Source organism: Suillus plorans (genome assembly GCF_016647745.1).
Source record: "Suillus plorans strain S12 chromosome Unknown HD556scaffold_17, whole genome shotgun sequence".
In the NCBI taxonomy this organism is placed as follows: Eukaryota; Fungi; Basidiomycota; class Agaricomycetes; order Boletales; family Suillaceae; genus Suillus; species Suillus plorans.
Genome location: NW_024537401.1, coordinates 51,282 through 67,430, shown reverse-complemented (window position 1 = coordinate 67,430; position 16,149 = coordinate 51,282). Strand labels below are relative to the sequence as shown.

General features: G+C 46.3%; 6 protein-coding genes across 6 annotated transcripts; 4 read left to right on the top strand and 2 right to left on the bottom strand.

Moving 5' to 3' along the window:
- Positions 1-447: 447 nt before the first annotated feature.
- HD556DRAFT_1441103 (uncharacterized protein) lies at positions 448-1,244 on the bottom strand (the record flags this gene model as incomplete). Its single annotated transcript, XM_041306234.1, has 3 exons — positions 448-837; positions 911-949; positions 1,011-1,244. 3 exons carry the CDS (start codon positions 1,242-1,244, stop codon positions 448-450), a joined length of 663 nt encoding a protein of 220 aa, XP_041162199.1.
- Positions 1,245-1,526: 282 nt separating this feature from the next.
- HD556DRAFT_1465732 (uncharacterized protein) lies at positions 1,527-2,052 on the bottom strand (the record flags this gene model as incomplete). The annotated part of the gene is made up of 2 exons (XM_041308357.1): positions 1,527-1,945; positions 2,022-2,052. The coding sequence occupies 2 exons, from the start codon at positions 2,050-2,052 to the stop codon at positions 1,692-1,694; spliced, it is 285 nt and encodes a 94-aa protein (XP_041162198.1). The 3' UTR covers positions 1,527-1,691.
- Positions 2,053-3,802: 1,750 nt separating this feature from the next.
- On the top strand, positions 3,803-7,239 carry HD556DRAFT_1441101 (uncharacterized protein; the record flags this gene model as incomplete). The annotated part of the gene is made up of 11 exons (XM_041306233.1): positions 3,803-3,998; positions 4,053-4,567; positions 4,612-4,813; positions 4,890-5,118; positions 5,198-5,330; positions 5,384-5,559; positions 5,631-5,656; positions 5,717-5,727; positions 5,785-5,938; positions 6,340-6,516; positions 6,584-7,239. The coding sequence occupies 11 exons, from the start codon at positions 3,803-3,805 to the stop codon at positions 7,237-7,239; spliced, it is 2,475 nt and encodes an 824-aa protein (XP_041162197.1).
- Positions 7,240-7,750: 511 nt separating this feature from the next.
- HD556DRAFT_1441100 (uncharacterized protein) lies at positions 7,751-8,605 on the top strand (the record flags this gene model as incomplete). Its single annotated transcript, XM_041306232.1, has 3 exons — positions 7,751-7,773; positions 7,839-8,233; positions 8,307-8,605. 3 exons carry the CDS (start codon positions 7,751-7,753, stop codon positions 8,603-8,605), a joined length of 717 nt encoding a protein of 238 aa, XP_041162196.1.
- A 193-nt stretch (positions 8,606-8,798) lies between these two features.
- On the top strand, positions 8,799-9,776 carry HD556DRAFT_1441099 (uncharacterized protein; the record flags this gene model as incomplete). Its single annotated transcript, XM_041306231.1, has 2 exons — positions 8,799-9,420; positions 9,481-9,776. The coding sequence occupies 2 exons, from the start codon at positions 8,799-8,801 to the stop codon at positions 9,774-9,776; spliced, it is 918 nt and encodes a 305-aa protein (XP_041162195.1).
- Positions 9,777-9,983: 207 nt separating this feature from the next.
- Positions 9,984-11,918, top strand: HD556DRAFT_1441098 (uncharacterized protein; the record flags this gene model as incomplete). The annotated part of the gene is made up of 6 exons (XM_041306230.1): positions 9,984-10,259; positions 10,311-10,571; positions 10,756-10,951; positions 11,002-11,204; positions 11,262-11,435; positions 11,484-11,918. The coding sequence occupies 6 exons, from the start codon at positions 9,984-9,986 to the stop codon at positions 11,916-11,918; spliced, it is 1,545 nt and encodes a 514-aa protein (XP_041162194.1).
- Positions 11,919-16,149: the final 4,231 nt, after the last annotated feature.

The window sequence follows — 16,149 nt, the reverse complement described above, 5'->3', positions numbered from 1 at the left end:
TTATTTCATGTACTTAATTCTTAAGTTTTACAGCCTGAACACTAAGGAGCTTAAAGTGTGCTAAGCAGTCACTCAAGCAGCAAGAAAGCGCCCATAGTAGCAGTACCAAAGACATTCATCATGATTCAAGTGCGAGTAAGAACAAAAGGGTGGCAGACAAGAGAAAACAAACATAATAAGGACTGTCAAGACATGCCTACTCACAAGAGGCTTTAATGGATAGTAGTACTACTAATAGTAGCTAGTACAGCAGTGCTGCCAATGGTGACTCGATGGGCGCGGCATTGTACCAGCTCCAAGTCCACTGGCAAGAGTAGTAGTAGCAATGGTAGCCTACTACTAGCAAGTTAGAAGCTTAAATGAATTGAATATTAGTGTCAGGTAAAAATAATGAAAAAAACACTCACCATCAACTTGTCGGAGGTACAGGTCAGTATAAGACTCCTATTACTCTGCGCCAGAGTCACCATCTCCCTTAGACTCAGATTCGGTGTCTGATATATCAACTAGTTGAGCACGCTCATCCAGATCAAGGAGTTCATCTTCAGCGACATCATCAGCAATATCATCACAAGGCCAACGACTCTTCTTTGAAAATTCCATTGCAGATGCGATGATAGTGTTGAATTTGTCATCGTGCAGGTTCTTCACGATTTCCTTTGCATAGGCTCGCGTAGATGTACCCCAAGAGATGCCGTTGAATCCCGTTTGTCGACTAGATACCTTACCGGTCGATTGATTCAGCGTCTTCGGCAAAGTGATATTTTTACCCTTAGCAGCCCGAACCATTTTGATAGTCAGCGTATGGGTGGACCAGAGTGTCAAAGCTCGTTCAACCTAATTAGAAGCAGTGCCGGTGGAGGTAGTACCATGAAAAAATTATATCAATATAAATAAAATGATCACGCACCGCAGCACATGACAGTGCAAGACCCCCAGCATCCATCATCTGCAGGAGGGAGTTCCGGTTTGGCCTTTCGAGGGATCGGCCTTGGCCTTGGTTTGACTACAACCCATGGGGTGGCATCAGCAAGTGCGTTGTTGTCTGCTTGATTCTTCTCATAGTCAGCGACACGTTTGATTCCAGCATCATTGGCACGTTCTTTCTCTTTCTTCACCTCCAACTTAGCCTGACGATCTGCAGCTACTTCTGCCTTCATGCGACATTTCCTCTTCGGTGTCAAGTCTAGAAGACCAGGGTGCTGAGCCGCATTCTTGGCTCGTGTAGCACGACGAGTAGACATAGTCGTGATTAGAGGTGCAAAACTTGAAAGGTGAGCGATTTCCATCAAGTGCAGACGTGGTAATTAACGTGGTTCAAATTTAGACTTGGACAATTTCAGGATTTTGCCATGCGCCCACGCCTCACCATAGTACATTGCCATACTTCCAAGTCATCCATGGTGAGTATGGTTATGATCTCTACTATCTGGTCACTAATCATTTTTTATGAAGCTATAGGACTAGTAAGGCAAGCATGGAAGAATGATTATGCACCAGAAAGATGCCGCGCTTCCTGATTATCGCCGTGACTTCCTCAGAATCATTTTTGTCGTCTTTGCTCTGTTCTGATGATTCATCGGCATCTTTATCCTCAGCATCAACATCCATAGAATCGTCGGTCCAATGATGACCACTTCACCTCCATTCCTCTTCCTCGCGCTCCTAATAATCTTCCTCAAGCCATCCCGTCACTTTCGCTTCCAATACACCCTCAACCCTCCATTCACGTTACCCTCCACCCAGGTGAACCCATCAACAACACTTGACAAGGAAACCGCACAGCGGACAAGTCGGCTCCATCTCTTGCTTGTCTCACCACGCAAGCTCTCCCCACGGGAGTAACCATCCTCTTCGTCATCTTCATCTTCGATGATTCCATCGGTGAGCTGACCGCCTTCTTCCACATCTAGAACCTCCCCCATAACAAAAGGTGTGATAGCACCTACTAGTATTCATATTGTTTGGTACTAAGCTGATTCTTATTTGTTTTAGCTATGATCATCAATTCAGGTACCCACCATCCCACTCCTTCAGCATCTTCTTCGGCATTTCAGCCTGTTGCCCAGGCTACCTGAAGAATGCCGGCCCTTGTGCTATTGAATCTTCTGAGGTATGTTCTGGCGTGCTGCTGTAACCGAGTTGTTGATGCTAGACCATTTGAGGAAGTTGACTTCAAATTGAACACTTCCACCTCCCTCATCCGTAAACGAGCCATTGAATGCGAACGTTCGAATGGACCACTTCCACCTGCCTCATCTGTCAACGAACAGTTGAACGCAAACATTCGAACAAACCACTTCTACCCGCCTCATCCATCAACGAGCCATCGAACGTGAACGTTCAAATGGACCACTTCCACCCGCCTCATCTGTCAACGAACAGTTGAATGCGAACGTTCAAAGAAACCACTTCTACCCGCCTCATCCATCAACGAGCCATTGAATGTGAATGTTCGAATGGACCAACTCCACCCACCTCATCCATCAACGAGCAGTTGAACGCGAACATTTGAATGGACCACTTCCACCTGCCTCATCCATCAACGAGCTGTTGAATGTGAGCCTGCCAGGTAATGAACCCCAGCTATGACATTCACACATTTTCTAATTGATGTGCTACTGGACTGCCGATCAGAGTGGCATGGTGTTTGTTCAGATTCTCATCATCTCATTCACCTTGGTCGTAGTGCTGTTCCTCTCCTCTTACCAATATTAAATGTTCTACATCATGACCAAAGTCTAAGCGTGGAATGTCCCTGAAAGCAAAGGCACTTCACATGTCAACCCCATTCCTTAGTATACCTTTGGCTGACACCTTAGCATGCATCGTCATGACACATTCAATGGTGAGGAGCAGCAACCCTAGCCCCATTACCAGTGAACTTCGCCCTGCATAGGGTCACCTATTATTCCCAAAGACCCTACCAGTTTCTCTGAGATGGACAACTTAGGCACTGGGGTTATCCCTGACAGATCCTTCGTGCGAATGTATTATCGCCGAAGTAGTATAAGAACGCTGAATCTTCTCTCTAGCTGGGCATCTTCGAGCATAGGCTGCTATCCTCCCAACTAGGAGATCTTGGCAAACTTCCATGCTATGTCTGCTTACTGCGTCGATCGAGGTGCATGATGGTATGTTGTTCAAGTCGGCTGCATCATTGACTCATGTTGTTCTGGAAGGCTCTTGATTGCAAAAACGTGTGGAACTCATGTTTATTAACTGCCAGTGATTCTTTGTGAGTTCTTCAGGTTGAATGTTCAAAGCTTGGACTCAGAGGGTGCCAGTGATCGCACTACTTGCAATGCCAGCTAGCACCAACCTCCACACCCATAATACACACACACTCAGCCGCCCTCAGCCTACCCTGCCATGTCTAGCAGCAGGCTGCATCCGCCATTTTTACAATAGGTCCGGGCGTACTGCTCACATACGATCCCAGCATCCGACTGAACTTATGTTGGATGCTGAAGAATCTTGAGTCTCGCATTCCTCAGGCTCCTCAAGTAGTTCACACTCTGCAAGTCACCGCCACAGTCTGTCACGTTCATCATCGCCACATTCACCATTGCCCTGTTCACCATTGCCACATTCACCATTGCCACGTTCATCACATTCAGTGTCTTGACTCCAATCTGGCACTGTGCATTCCCCGTCAAACTCATTACATTCAAATTTGCACAGATTGGGTGATTCAGACAATGCTTCTGCTAGTTATGGTGGTGGCAGTCATAATCAATTTAATATAGAATCTAACCCGTTACACTGGGATAACAATCACGATGACAGTTACGACTACGATATGGAACCTCGCGTGCCACAGGATAATTTTGAGGGCGGGCATTTGGATGATACTGAACGAGACGCAAATGAGTCAGCTACAGATCGTCCTCCCTCAAGTTATAGTGCCAGTTCCAACTTGAATGGACAGTCCCAGGCCCGAAATCATATGGCTCCTCCTCCCATTACTACTAGATTGTACCATCCTGACATCAACGGTATGTGATTTCTCCTGATACTTGTAAATTGTACTCATACTCTACTCGTCAAAGGGAGAATCTGCGATGAACAAGGGAACTACATACCCTTGGATACTCCACCTCCATGCTCAACAGATCGTGGGCCCGATGACTGGATGCCCTACAATAATTGGGTTGAATTTGAAGTTGCAGACTTCCTATACCATTGCAACCAAATGTCTGGAGGTGACATCGACTTTGTGTTTAATCTGTGGGCTGCTTCATTGGCAGCTCATGGCGCCACCCCACCATTCAAAAACCATGTTGACATGTATAACACTATCGATTCAACTCCTCTCGGTGGTGTTCTGTGGCAAAGCTTCAGTTCACAGTATAATGGAGCACTTCCCAATGGTGATGTTCCGTCATGGATGACGTGCGAGTACGACGTGTGGTTCCGAGATCCTCGACTCCTCGTACACAACATTATCTCTAACCCCGATTTCAAGGACGAGTTCGACTATGCACTGCTGCAGGAGTATAGTACTAATGATGGAGCACATCGATTCCAAGATTTCATGTCAGGTGACTGGTGTTGGAAGCAGGCCGTAAGTCTTACTCACTCATTCCTCTGATGTCTCACTTTTTGCAGGACTTGATTGCGGAAGATCCAGATACAATTGGGTCGATGTTCATGCCCATTATCCTCGGCAGTGACAAGACAACGGTGTCCGTTGCCACTGGACATAACCAGTATTGGCCGGTCTACATGTCAATTGGTAATATCTGCAACAACGTGCGGTGTGCACACCGTAATGGTGTTGTGTTACTTGGCTTCTTAGCCATCCCAAAAAGTTTGTGCACTCTATTAATCATGTCTGTTGATATTCCCCGGGTCAATGATACTAATTAGACAAATGTATTTACTAGCTGATCACGAGTCCACCAAGGACGCACATTTCCCCAAGTTCTGCCGCCAGCTTCTACACTCTTCGCTTGCCAAGATGCTTGAAACACTTCAGCCTGGAATGACTAAGCCTGAGGTTGTCCGCTGTCCCGATGGTCATTTTAGACGAGCTGTGTATGGGCTTGGTCCATACATAGCTGATTATCCAGAGCAAGCTCTGCTCGCATGTATTGTGCAGAATTGGTGCCCAAAGTAAGTGTTTTATTATGCATGTTCAACTATACTAGTGCTTTCAAGTTTAGTACTATCTACTTACTACACATCTGTCTAGATGTACCGCACCAGCAGATAATCTCAATGAAGGCATGTATGGTCGACGTTCTCACGAGCACACTGATGTGTTAGTTGAGGAGTTTGAGTTAGGCGTGCTGTGGGACGAATACGGACTTGTTGGGGACATTGTAGTTCGTATAATAGCTCATCGTCACTGTTTTTTGATAACTTACAACTCTTACAGCCATTCACCAACTATTTCCCATGGGCTGACATACATGAGCTCCTCTCCCCCGACATCTTGCACCAGCTCATCAAGGGAGCTTTTAAAGACCACATCGTTACTTGGGTGCACGACTACATCGAAGCTCAATACTCGCGAAGTGAAGCAAACAAAATATTGGATGACATTGACCATCGGTAAGTCTCGCTTTGAATGCACTCTGTCAGTGCTACTATTTAATGCACTAATGTTCTACTTCTACTTCCAGCATTTCTCTTGCTCCGGCCTTTACAGGTCTTCAATGATTTCCGGAGGGCCGAGGGTTCAAACAATGGACTGGTGATGACTCTAAAGCGCTCATGAAGGTATGTTAACAAGTACTTCAACATTATTTGTGGTAGTATTAACTAATCAATTTACAGGTCTATATACCTGCCATTGAAGGCCACGTACCTTCGGAGATGGTGCAGGCTTTGCAAGTGTTGCTTGATTTTATTTATATTGCTCGGCGCAACATTATTGACACAAATAGCCTTAAAGCAATGGACAATGCAGTCGAGCGTTTCCATAAGTACTGTGAGATCTTTCGGACGTCTGGTGTTCGCCCTAAGGGATTCAATCTCCCTCAACAGCACTTATTGGTCCATTACCATAAGCTCATCCAAGCTTTTGGCGCACCAAATGGCCTTTGTTCTTCCATCACCAAATCAAAACATATAAAGGCCGTCAAAGAACCGTGGCGGCAATCTAGTTGTTTTGAGGCTCTTAGTCAAATGCTAATCACTAATCAGTGTTTGGACAAGTTGGCAGCATCACACATTGACTTCGCTGAATGAGGGATGCTACGTGGAAGTTGTTTGTCATATACCTTGGACAGACTTGGTAAGTCTACTACTAGTATCTCTTGCATTGTGACTTTTGCGATGCTCGAGTTCATGAATACTTACAATGAACAATAATACTCTCTCAATCTGCAGGGTTAGATGCTCACAATACCAATGATGTCGAGGACACCAAGTCCGTCGTCAATCCCCAATTTGAACATAGACGCAGCAATATCAATGCTGACTCGGAAGCTAACGCAGACGAAGATGGTGATGCTGTTGATGGGCCGACAGTACTACTAGGTCATGTTGACTTGGCAAAGACAGTTGGTAAGCAGCACTTCATTCACACACGTGCTACCGCCTGCTGGTATACTAACAATTAGCTTTACTATAGTAAAACAGATCTACTCAGACGACGTTGCAGACCAGATCGGCCAACCAAACTTCACACTTCTTATTCACCGTTTTTTGCGCAACCAGTGTCGTGGTTCTTACTTGGTATCCAACTCATCTTCCAGCGACTCTACACTTCCGGAGGTCTATGAAAAGATCACACTATACAGTTCTGCCGTCGCCACCTTTTTTGCTCCAAGCGATATATCAGGAATCGGTGGCATGCACTACAAACGTATTCGTGCTGTAGACACCTGGGGGAATGGTCCTGGACGACACGACTGCATCTTCATTAGTACCGATCCATCTGCTGAGGGCATGCGCGGCTTCGACATTGCACAAGTAAGACTTTTCTTTTCATTCAAACACAATGGTATCTTGTACCCTTGTGCACTCGTGCATTGGTTCAAGCGTGTGCGTAACTTACCAGATGAGATTACAGGCATGTGGGTGGTAGAGCCCGAGGTTCTTGAAGATGGAACCTGCTTGGCATCTGTGGTCCACCTCAATGCTATACTTCGTGCAGCGCACCTTATCCCAGTATATGGAAATGACTTTGTCCCAACTTATCTCTCTTACACTCAGACACTTGATGCTTTCCGTACTTATTATGTCAACAAGTACATTGACCATCAGGCATACGAGATTGCATTTTGACTTAGCTTGCTTGTCCTCACTGGCACCACTTATACTATCTTTATACTGATTATATTTCCTTCTGATTCCCAAACTACATAGTACTAGTACTAAGTTATGGGTACTTATAGCTAACTACTGGTAGTGCTAGCACTATACTGGCGATATTGGCAGCAATTCGGTGCTAATATTACTGCTATAATACTTGCCCTGCTGTCACATGATTTTTTGCCAAAGTAATAGTCGCACACTCAATGTTGTGTATCACGCACTTGGCGTTGTTACCCTTAGATTACTTAATTCTCAGATGCATCGCTTACTGTTGTAATGTTTTCTTTGTGGACAATTCTCCAAGTCAAAATTAAGTAAAACTTATCTGCTTAGATGTCTTGGTGAACTTAGCATAAAAATAAGTCAAGATAAGTAATATAAGTTTGCTAAGAATTTTCCTGATTTTCCTGATAGGCTGGAAGCCACCGGTATAGGAGGATGTGCATGTGCATGGCATGGATGTTTTGTCCCACATTCCATGATGGACTTTCAGAAAGGCGAAAGGTTGGTACATGTTTCATCTGGTCACATCAATGGCTGATCTTGCAATTCTTACTTGGAATAATCAGGCAGATGAACATGGACTATGTATTAAGTCAAGCGCTCAACTACAAGACCGATGGAATATCTCGCGCCATAACTTTCTATGACATAAATTGTCAGTATAACAAGTATTTGAAGGACCGGATCGCTTCCAGCATGTATCTTTCCATACCAACCGGTATGGATATCATTCCCGGAATCGGTTTGTGGCATGTACATGGACATCAAGACAGCTGCTTTGTCCGTTATGCATCAAATTTCATCTATGGGACTGGCAGGATAGATGGAGAGATTATGGAGACCCTCTGGGTGCCTTTGAATATAATCTCTCCTTTGGCCAGGGGCATGGGAACTCCCCATCGCAAGGAGGTATTGGACTATCAGATGAATGATTGCAACTTCATGAAAATGATTCGTATAAGTAAGTCGCCCACCTCTGGATGTAAATATATTGTCTACTCATACAATGCATGTCTGGTTGGCACGTCCGGTAGTCAAGTCTCTGTCCAGAAAGTTGAAAGAGGCTATTAAGGGTGCTGCAGAGAGCAAACTTGCGTTTTATAATCTCAACGAGACAGCCAACCCTGACATGGTCATTCTTTGGGAGGCAGAGGAGACACTCGCTCATGAGAACAGAGCCAAGGATTCTACAGCTATGGACATCTATGAGGTCTGGTTGGAAAGGGAAGTGTCAAGTTTTATTGGGTTTCCGGCAGGTCTGACAATACTGTTGTACAGCTCCAACAAGAAAACAGCAGGAGTTGCGCCTGTTGCAGGCTCAAAATCGCCCTGAACATCCAGACATCAACCCCCCCAGTCGCCGAGGAGCCACCACTTGGCTCGCAACCGGTCTTACCATAGAGGAATCCCAAATATCTCTCTCAAAGGATGTAAAATGTTTATGAATGCACCCAACAGATATGCAATTGTTGAGAGTGGCATGATGCCGGGATAAACTTTATACTCGGATCATGAGCTTTCTCGAGATGGCACCTACTTATCTTGGAGTTGAAGTCGATGTCAACGACCCGGATTGTCCTGTGAATAGTGTTCGTAATTTGCTCCATGATGATGAAGGTTACTCAGATCTTGACAATGATCAAAATTCTGATCCGAACCCACTCGACACTTCCATGTTTCAACCGGAGCTCACTGTCATACCTCTGCCATCCAACATTGGTGAGGTGAGGTGCAGGGAGTTAGGTCTCACCAATCTCATGAAAGAAGAAATTTCCCTCAGAGAAGGCCAGGCAAATGACGCACTCCATGCCATCAGAGTTCATTTAGGAGATAAAGCTCTTATATTCCACAATACTGTCCAGTCGGCCAAGTCACAGGCATCATCTACTAGGGCATGGACTCGAGTTCGCTCAGTGGAAACAGCTGTAAATCTCAATGCAAGTATCTATTCAAAATGCCGGTCGCAACTGGCCAAACTCCCTGACCACGACCTCTTGAAGAAATACCTTCCTTTGAAAAAAGAAGACCTCAAAGCCAGCTCTGCAGTGGCCGATCCAAATGCACGTGGTCAGAGGGACACCACTCTTTCATGGTTCTGGTCTCTGGATGTCCAGGGCGACACATCAGGGAATGACTGGATGACAGAATGTGAGTGTCTGTTGCATCTGGATATACCCAGTCCTTTGGTCTCACATGTTTTCATAATAGTTTACTGGGTTAATTGGCTCCGGACAAAAGCACTGCGCGATCGTTGGAATGAGGAAGTTATTCTCGTCAAACATGAAATGCAGTGGTCAATCAATTTCTTTAACCACAGAGCCAAGCAATGGCTCGGTCACATGCGCAATGCCACTTCTGCCGGGCTCACTGGACATACATGTTATGCTGCCAGACAATCTCACATATATGAGCAACTAGCAGCACATGCAGAGGATTCTTTTCGTAAAATGCTAGTTCAGCTAGAAGTACCGGTATCAGTCACCATTGTTGGTGGTACCGGTTAACCTTAATTGTGGTTGCTTGCCAGTTGATAACACCTGTTAGGTAATATATACTTATGTTGGCATGTAAATAATCCTAGCTTGTCTGTCACACTACAGCCTCACATTCCTCTACAATGAACAATACTGTAACCCTCATCCTCTTTTCCTGTCATATAGACCTTTGTGTCACCTTTCATCCATATATGTTTTATCACCCAGTTGTCTGCTATGATTCCTCAACTTCTCAAGGATGTGCTCTCAATCATGATTGCACACACATTGGCGGACTGGCGACTGGATGTCAATGCCATTTTCCAGGATATCTGGGCATTGCGCCTCTCTGCAGATTCAAAAAAATTCGATGACTATGACATTGCTCATATGCCAGACTACTTCAATGACTGGTGGAAGGAATCACTTGGTTGTTGCAGGGTTTCAGACATGTTACCCAAGTCATGCGTCCAAGATGTTATGGATTTGGTCAGATGGCACTTTTCGCAGCTGGTAGGTCTATAAGATCTTGTTAACACCGGATACTCACATCATCTATGACAGCCTGATCATGTGAGGACCGGCCTTCTGCCATATATTGTGCAGGGTCCAGATGAGCTGCCGGATACACCTGGTTCAACATCTTGTGTGCAGTGGCACCGGACACCAATTGGGAGAGAGTTGGTGGATATGTTGCAGATAAGAATGATGAATCTTAGACGTTCAAGTGATCAGTTGGCTGGATTGGTTGGGCCAATTGATGAAATCACAAAGGCTGTGTCATCCTCACAGGCACTCATTGACCAGTTGAATATAGATGACAGTGTATCCATTTCACAGTAGACCACAACCCAATGTCTGCCACTATCCAGCCAATTTATTACACAATCACGACATATTTACCGGAATGTAAATGATGTCTGTCCATGCAATCAGGCCATGTGAATGTTGACCTATTTTTTCCAACAGATACAACAGTGGTGCTTTATTGTCACTTGATTTTTTTTAGCAAGCCATGGTTACCATTCCACTTGACTGGGCCTTGTACCAGACCTACCTTGCCGGTGAATTGGTGCATGAGATTTTCACGTCTACAATTCTTCACCGACCGGTAAAGGATATGGACCTTGGACTCTTGGATATCGACACTTGTATAGCTTTGGAGCAGCTCGCCAATGTGATGGCCACTGCTTACTCTAACCCCGGTAGGTATTCTGGTGCATTTATCTGTTCCGGTAAACTCACCTGCAGAAAGTTCATCTTAAAATAGACATGGTCAGATATAATGACGCCCTGGACAAAGATGAATCTGGTCGAAGTGAGAAACGAGAGGAGATTCTTTTCAACAAATTTCCTCCTGAAAAGGATCGTTTCTTGACAACCCCATCTGTTGTCATTGATTCCGGCGGTAGAATCATTGTCTGGTATTTACCTGGAGCACTGACAGCTATGATAATGGTTGGTCCTGTATCAATTTCCATTTGTAATTCTAGCTTACCTGTATATATATCACAGAACGATATTCATGGTGCTACACATTCCATGAGTGGTTTAATGAAGCACAGCATAACGACAGGCAAGATTTCTCAGTGGAGGACCCACCGGTCTAACTTCCATCCAAGTCCGGATGGTATTATCACTCCCGGTTGCATCAATATATCCCCTGCATGGTTTCAGCAAGAAAGAGAGGTACATCTGGTTCACATGCATTGAAACAACTGGTTTGAATTATTGTAGAAACATGGCTTCCCTAATCTCGACCCAGAAGATGGTTTCTCACCAGAGGTATCAGCAGCACTGAAAGGTGACGCTGGTCGCAATATTATGGCATCCCTTCAAAGGTCCAGTATCATTGTCTCTGCTGCACTTCGAGTCATACACCCTGATCTTTATTGGGCCGGAATGGAAACTCAAGTCAGGCTTGGTAAATGGGCTGCCCAATATCAATTGGACGACATGCACCATCATCTTCAATGCTGGACATCCATTTTTAACGTGGTATCAATCATATGCAATCGCCGGACACCCCCTCATAGAGATCCCAAATGTCGACCGGCAGCATTTGATATCATGACGACTGCTGGTGTTTATCAGCCGGTCATCATGGATTTTATGAACCTTGGTATCAAATTTCTATATGACTCTGGCTTAATACTGGCTTCATCATGTTGACTGGTGAGACATTACATGAATGTGGAAGAGGGTAACAAGATTGTCACTGCGTGGTATATGCGAGATAGCATCCACAATTTTGTTGGCACTCCGAGCACGGAGTATGCAAAATATGACCGTGTAAATATTTAGTAACTCCATGTATTCAGTCACATATATTGGCTGTCAATCTCATTTGATATCATAGACACACAGTATGTGTATAGATCAGGATGTATATACCAGATGGACCGGATGTACATGGCTGGATCATAAACTGTACAAGCACCAGATAGGGTATCGTGCTATCCACATTATATAATTCACTCCATCCCTCGGCCCACTCAGTCCACTCGTCTCCAGTTATCATACACTGTATGCACTGGATAGGCTATTACACCCCATCCATCGGCCCACTCGTCTCCTGTTAGTCTACTCTGTATGCACCGGATAGGGTATTATACCTGATATATCCCACCTCATCCATCGGCCCACTCATCTCCTGTTAGTCTACTCTGTATGCACCGGATAGGCTATTATACCTCATATATCCCACCTCATCCATCGGCCCACTCGTCTCCCGTTAGTCTACTCTGTATGCACTGGATAGGCTATTATACCTCATATATCCCACCTCATCCATCGGCCCACTCGTCTCCCGTTAGTCTACTCTGTATGCACTGGATAGGCTATTATACCTCATATATCCCACCTCATCCATCGGCCCACTCATCTCCATTGTGCTTCACATATCGGCCCACTCGTCCCCATCACACCTATCCCCCTGGCCCACTCGTCATCCATTGCACATAGTATGTACCGGCCCACTTGTCTCCATTGCGCACTGCATTAACTGCTATTCACATAGATATCCTATATAGCACATTCCTATACTGCCATATACACTATATACTACCGGCCCATCCGTTTGTAACAGGTACACACCACCCATCAGCCCACTCATCTAACACGGTACAATTACTACCATGGGCCGACATGGGCTGGCCCGCCTGTATTGGTACATTGTCATCCTCAGCTGTCCATCTAATACAGGTATAAGTTACTGTACTATGTGTAGGAACTCGCCGGCCTCAATGTGTGCACAGATAAAATGGTACCTAAGGTCGATGTGCTTCATGCACGTGTGATTGGCAGCTTCTTGCGAGAGCGCTATTGCACTGGCATTGTCTGCAAACAGACGAAGCAGGAGGGAGAGAGGAACCTTGAGACAGGTGAAGAGCGACTGAATCCAGAGGCCATCCTGAATCGCTGTGGTCAAGGCCATATACTCTGCTTTGGTAGAAGAGAGCGCATGAGTCACTTGCTTCTTTGACGCATGAGAGATAGGGCCGCCATTGAAGAACCAGATGTAGCCACTGATGGAGATGTGATCCTCAGGGCAGCTCACCCAGTCGGAGTCACTGTAACCGTGAAGTTCTGCTCAGATATTCACACCCCCATAATGGACACGGACATTGAGAGTTCCTGCAAGAAATCATAGGATGTGTTTTGCAGTGGTGTAGTGACGAGGCTCAGGTGCTGCATTGTATTGTGCAAGCCACATAACAGCCAGCGCTATGTCAGGTCTCGTGTAGAGTGCAAGGTAAAGGAGCTCCCCAATGAGCTTACAATATTCTGACGTGATGTCTTCAATGTGAGGGTGAATGTCTGTGTCATGGTCGAAAGGGAATTTAGGGTCCATGGGAAGGCTCACAGGGTTGCAGTCGAGCATGCCGTGTTCGTCAAGAAGGTAAGTGATGTACTCTGTTTGATGCATCCAGAGTTCTCGAGTCTCGCATCTGCATTCGAACTGTATCCCGAGGTATTTCACCACTGGCCCCAGGTTGGCGATGCCAAAACATTCCCTGATCTGCTTCTTAACCCAGTCAAGAAAAACATGCTGATTTGCCACCACAAGACCATCGTCCATGTGCCAGGCGATAATACAGACAGTGCACACTCCCTTATTGTCAACGGTGTCATAAACAAACACTGCGTAGTCTGCATCACAGCGGAGGAAACCAAGATGTGTCAGAACCTCCCATAAGAGTTTGTACCAGTCGTAAGCGGCCTGCTTCAACCCATAGAGACTTGACAGCAAGTGACAAACAAGACACCCACCTCCAGGACCAAAGCATTCGAAACCCAGAGCTTGACACATATACACATCTTCTTTGAGCTTCCCCCAGAGGAACGCACATTTCGCATCGAAACTGTCGATTTCCCAGTCAAGCTGTGCCGCCAGTGCTGAAATGACTCGAATTGAAGTGGGTCTGGCCATGGGTGCGAACATCTTCCCAAAATCAACACCTGGGATCTGAGAGAACCCTTGTGGCACTAGATGAGCCTTGAAAACAGGTCCTCCTTGAACTCGAGTACCCATCTGCATCCAATTGCTTTGCGGTCCTCAGGCAGGGTGACGAGTTCATCGACACTCATCTCTGACATTAGGTTCATCTCCTTCCTCATTGCAGCAAGCCAGTGGTCTCTGTCCAGACGACGAAGTGCTTCATCGTAAGTATTTGGAGGTATCTTCAGATTTCAGCCAGGCACTGAGGGGTTACAGCACGTATCACTATGAATGGCCACATCTGCCTGCTCGACAACAATCGAAAAACCAACTGTCAAAGTCTTGGGGATGATAGCATCTTCATCCACAACCGCCAGAGCAGCCGCTGGGCCATTGGCAGTGTGTGCGACAGGTACATTTTTGGATGTGCTCGATTCATCGCTGATGGCAGACGGGTGAGCAACTACTGGAATGGGAGGTACATCGCACCCTTCAGGAGCATCAGGAGGTGGCACACCATTAATGTGTGCCAAACAGAGTTCACGTTGACAGGCTAAATGAGTGCGATCAGCCGTCAGTTTCTCCTGGTAAGCATGCCCATGCTCAGTCCCTGTGCATGCACGAGTAGAGATGTGAGGAGGGGGAAGGTGATATGGCATGGAACCTGAAGCAGGTGCAGGATGGGATGCGGGTGGTGGTGTAGGCACAGACATGGAAGGCTGCACAGGCACTGGAGCAGGCACTGTATCATCTTCCTCATCATCCGAGTCAGGAAAAGGGCGTCCAGAGGATGACTCGTTGAAGATGACATCGCAGGAGTTGAAGAATGCGCCCGTGGTCTTATCCCGGAGACGCCAGGCCTTAACACCGGGTGGGTAACCCATAAAAAGTGCCTCGCGTGAATGCGGACCCATCTTTTCCTGCAGTTCAAGGGGGATTCTGGCAAAGCAACGTGATCCGAAGACATGGAGGTGGGAAACATCAGGCTTGAGAGTGTGCAGCATCTTATAAGGCATTTTCCCAGGTGGGAGAGCATGAGATTCGGATCGGTTGAACAAGTAAGCGACACATAGTGCAGCTTCACCCCACAAGGACTGGGGGAGACGGGCGTGATCAAGCATTGCATACATATGGCCCTCTACCGTGCATAGGACTCTCTCGGCCTTACCGTTCTGCTGATGAGCATAAGGGGCAGACAGTTGCCGTTCAATTCCTGCCATCTCGAGCGTCCTGGTGAAAGCTGCATTGATGAACTCACCTCTGATGTCACTGTGAAAAGTCTTCACGTGCTGACCCGACATGTTCTCCCACCGAGCTCAAACCAACTGCCATGCACTGAGTGCCTGATCCTTTGTCACCAGCAGCTGGAGGTCGAGGACATTGATGTGATCATCTAAGAACATGATAAAGTACCTCTTGCCGTGCGGTGTCTCCGTCAGAATAGGGCCACATAGGTCGGAATGGATGAGCTCGAGAAAGTGTGATGCAGGTGGTGAGTCAGATGACGGATAAGGCTGTCTAGGGTGCTTTCCCAAGATGCATGACTCGCATTTCGAAAGTGGCTCCGTGGAAGTGATGGATGCCCCCTTCATGAAGAGGGGTAGACGACGCACGGCATTACCACCGGGGTGACCCATACGGGCATGCCAGAGATCAAGTGTCAAAGGCACATGCACAAACACTGTAAGATCAGGTGCTGCCGCAGACTGTATGGGTGCAGGAACAGGAGGAGGACAGATAAACTCCAGATCAACAAAGCAAAGTTCATTGACCAGAGGAAGCGAGCCCAAAAGCTTCTCCCGATAGGATAGATCACAACGTGCAGGCATACCGACAAAATTGCACTTCCAGCCCTGATCAACCATGTGTCCCACCGACAGAAGGTTTATCATAGTGTCGGGTGCATGCAAGCAGTTCGTCAGATGCACACGGTATCTCTTCCCACCAATATTCAGCCCCACA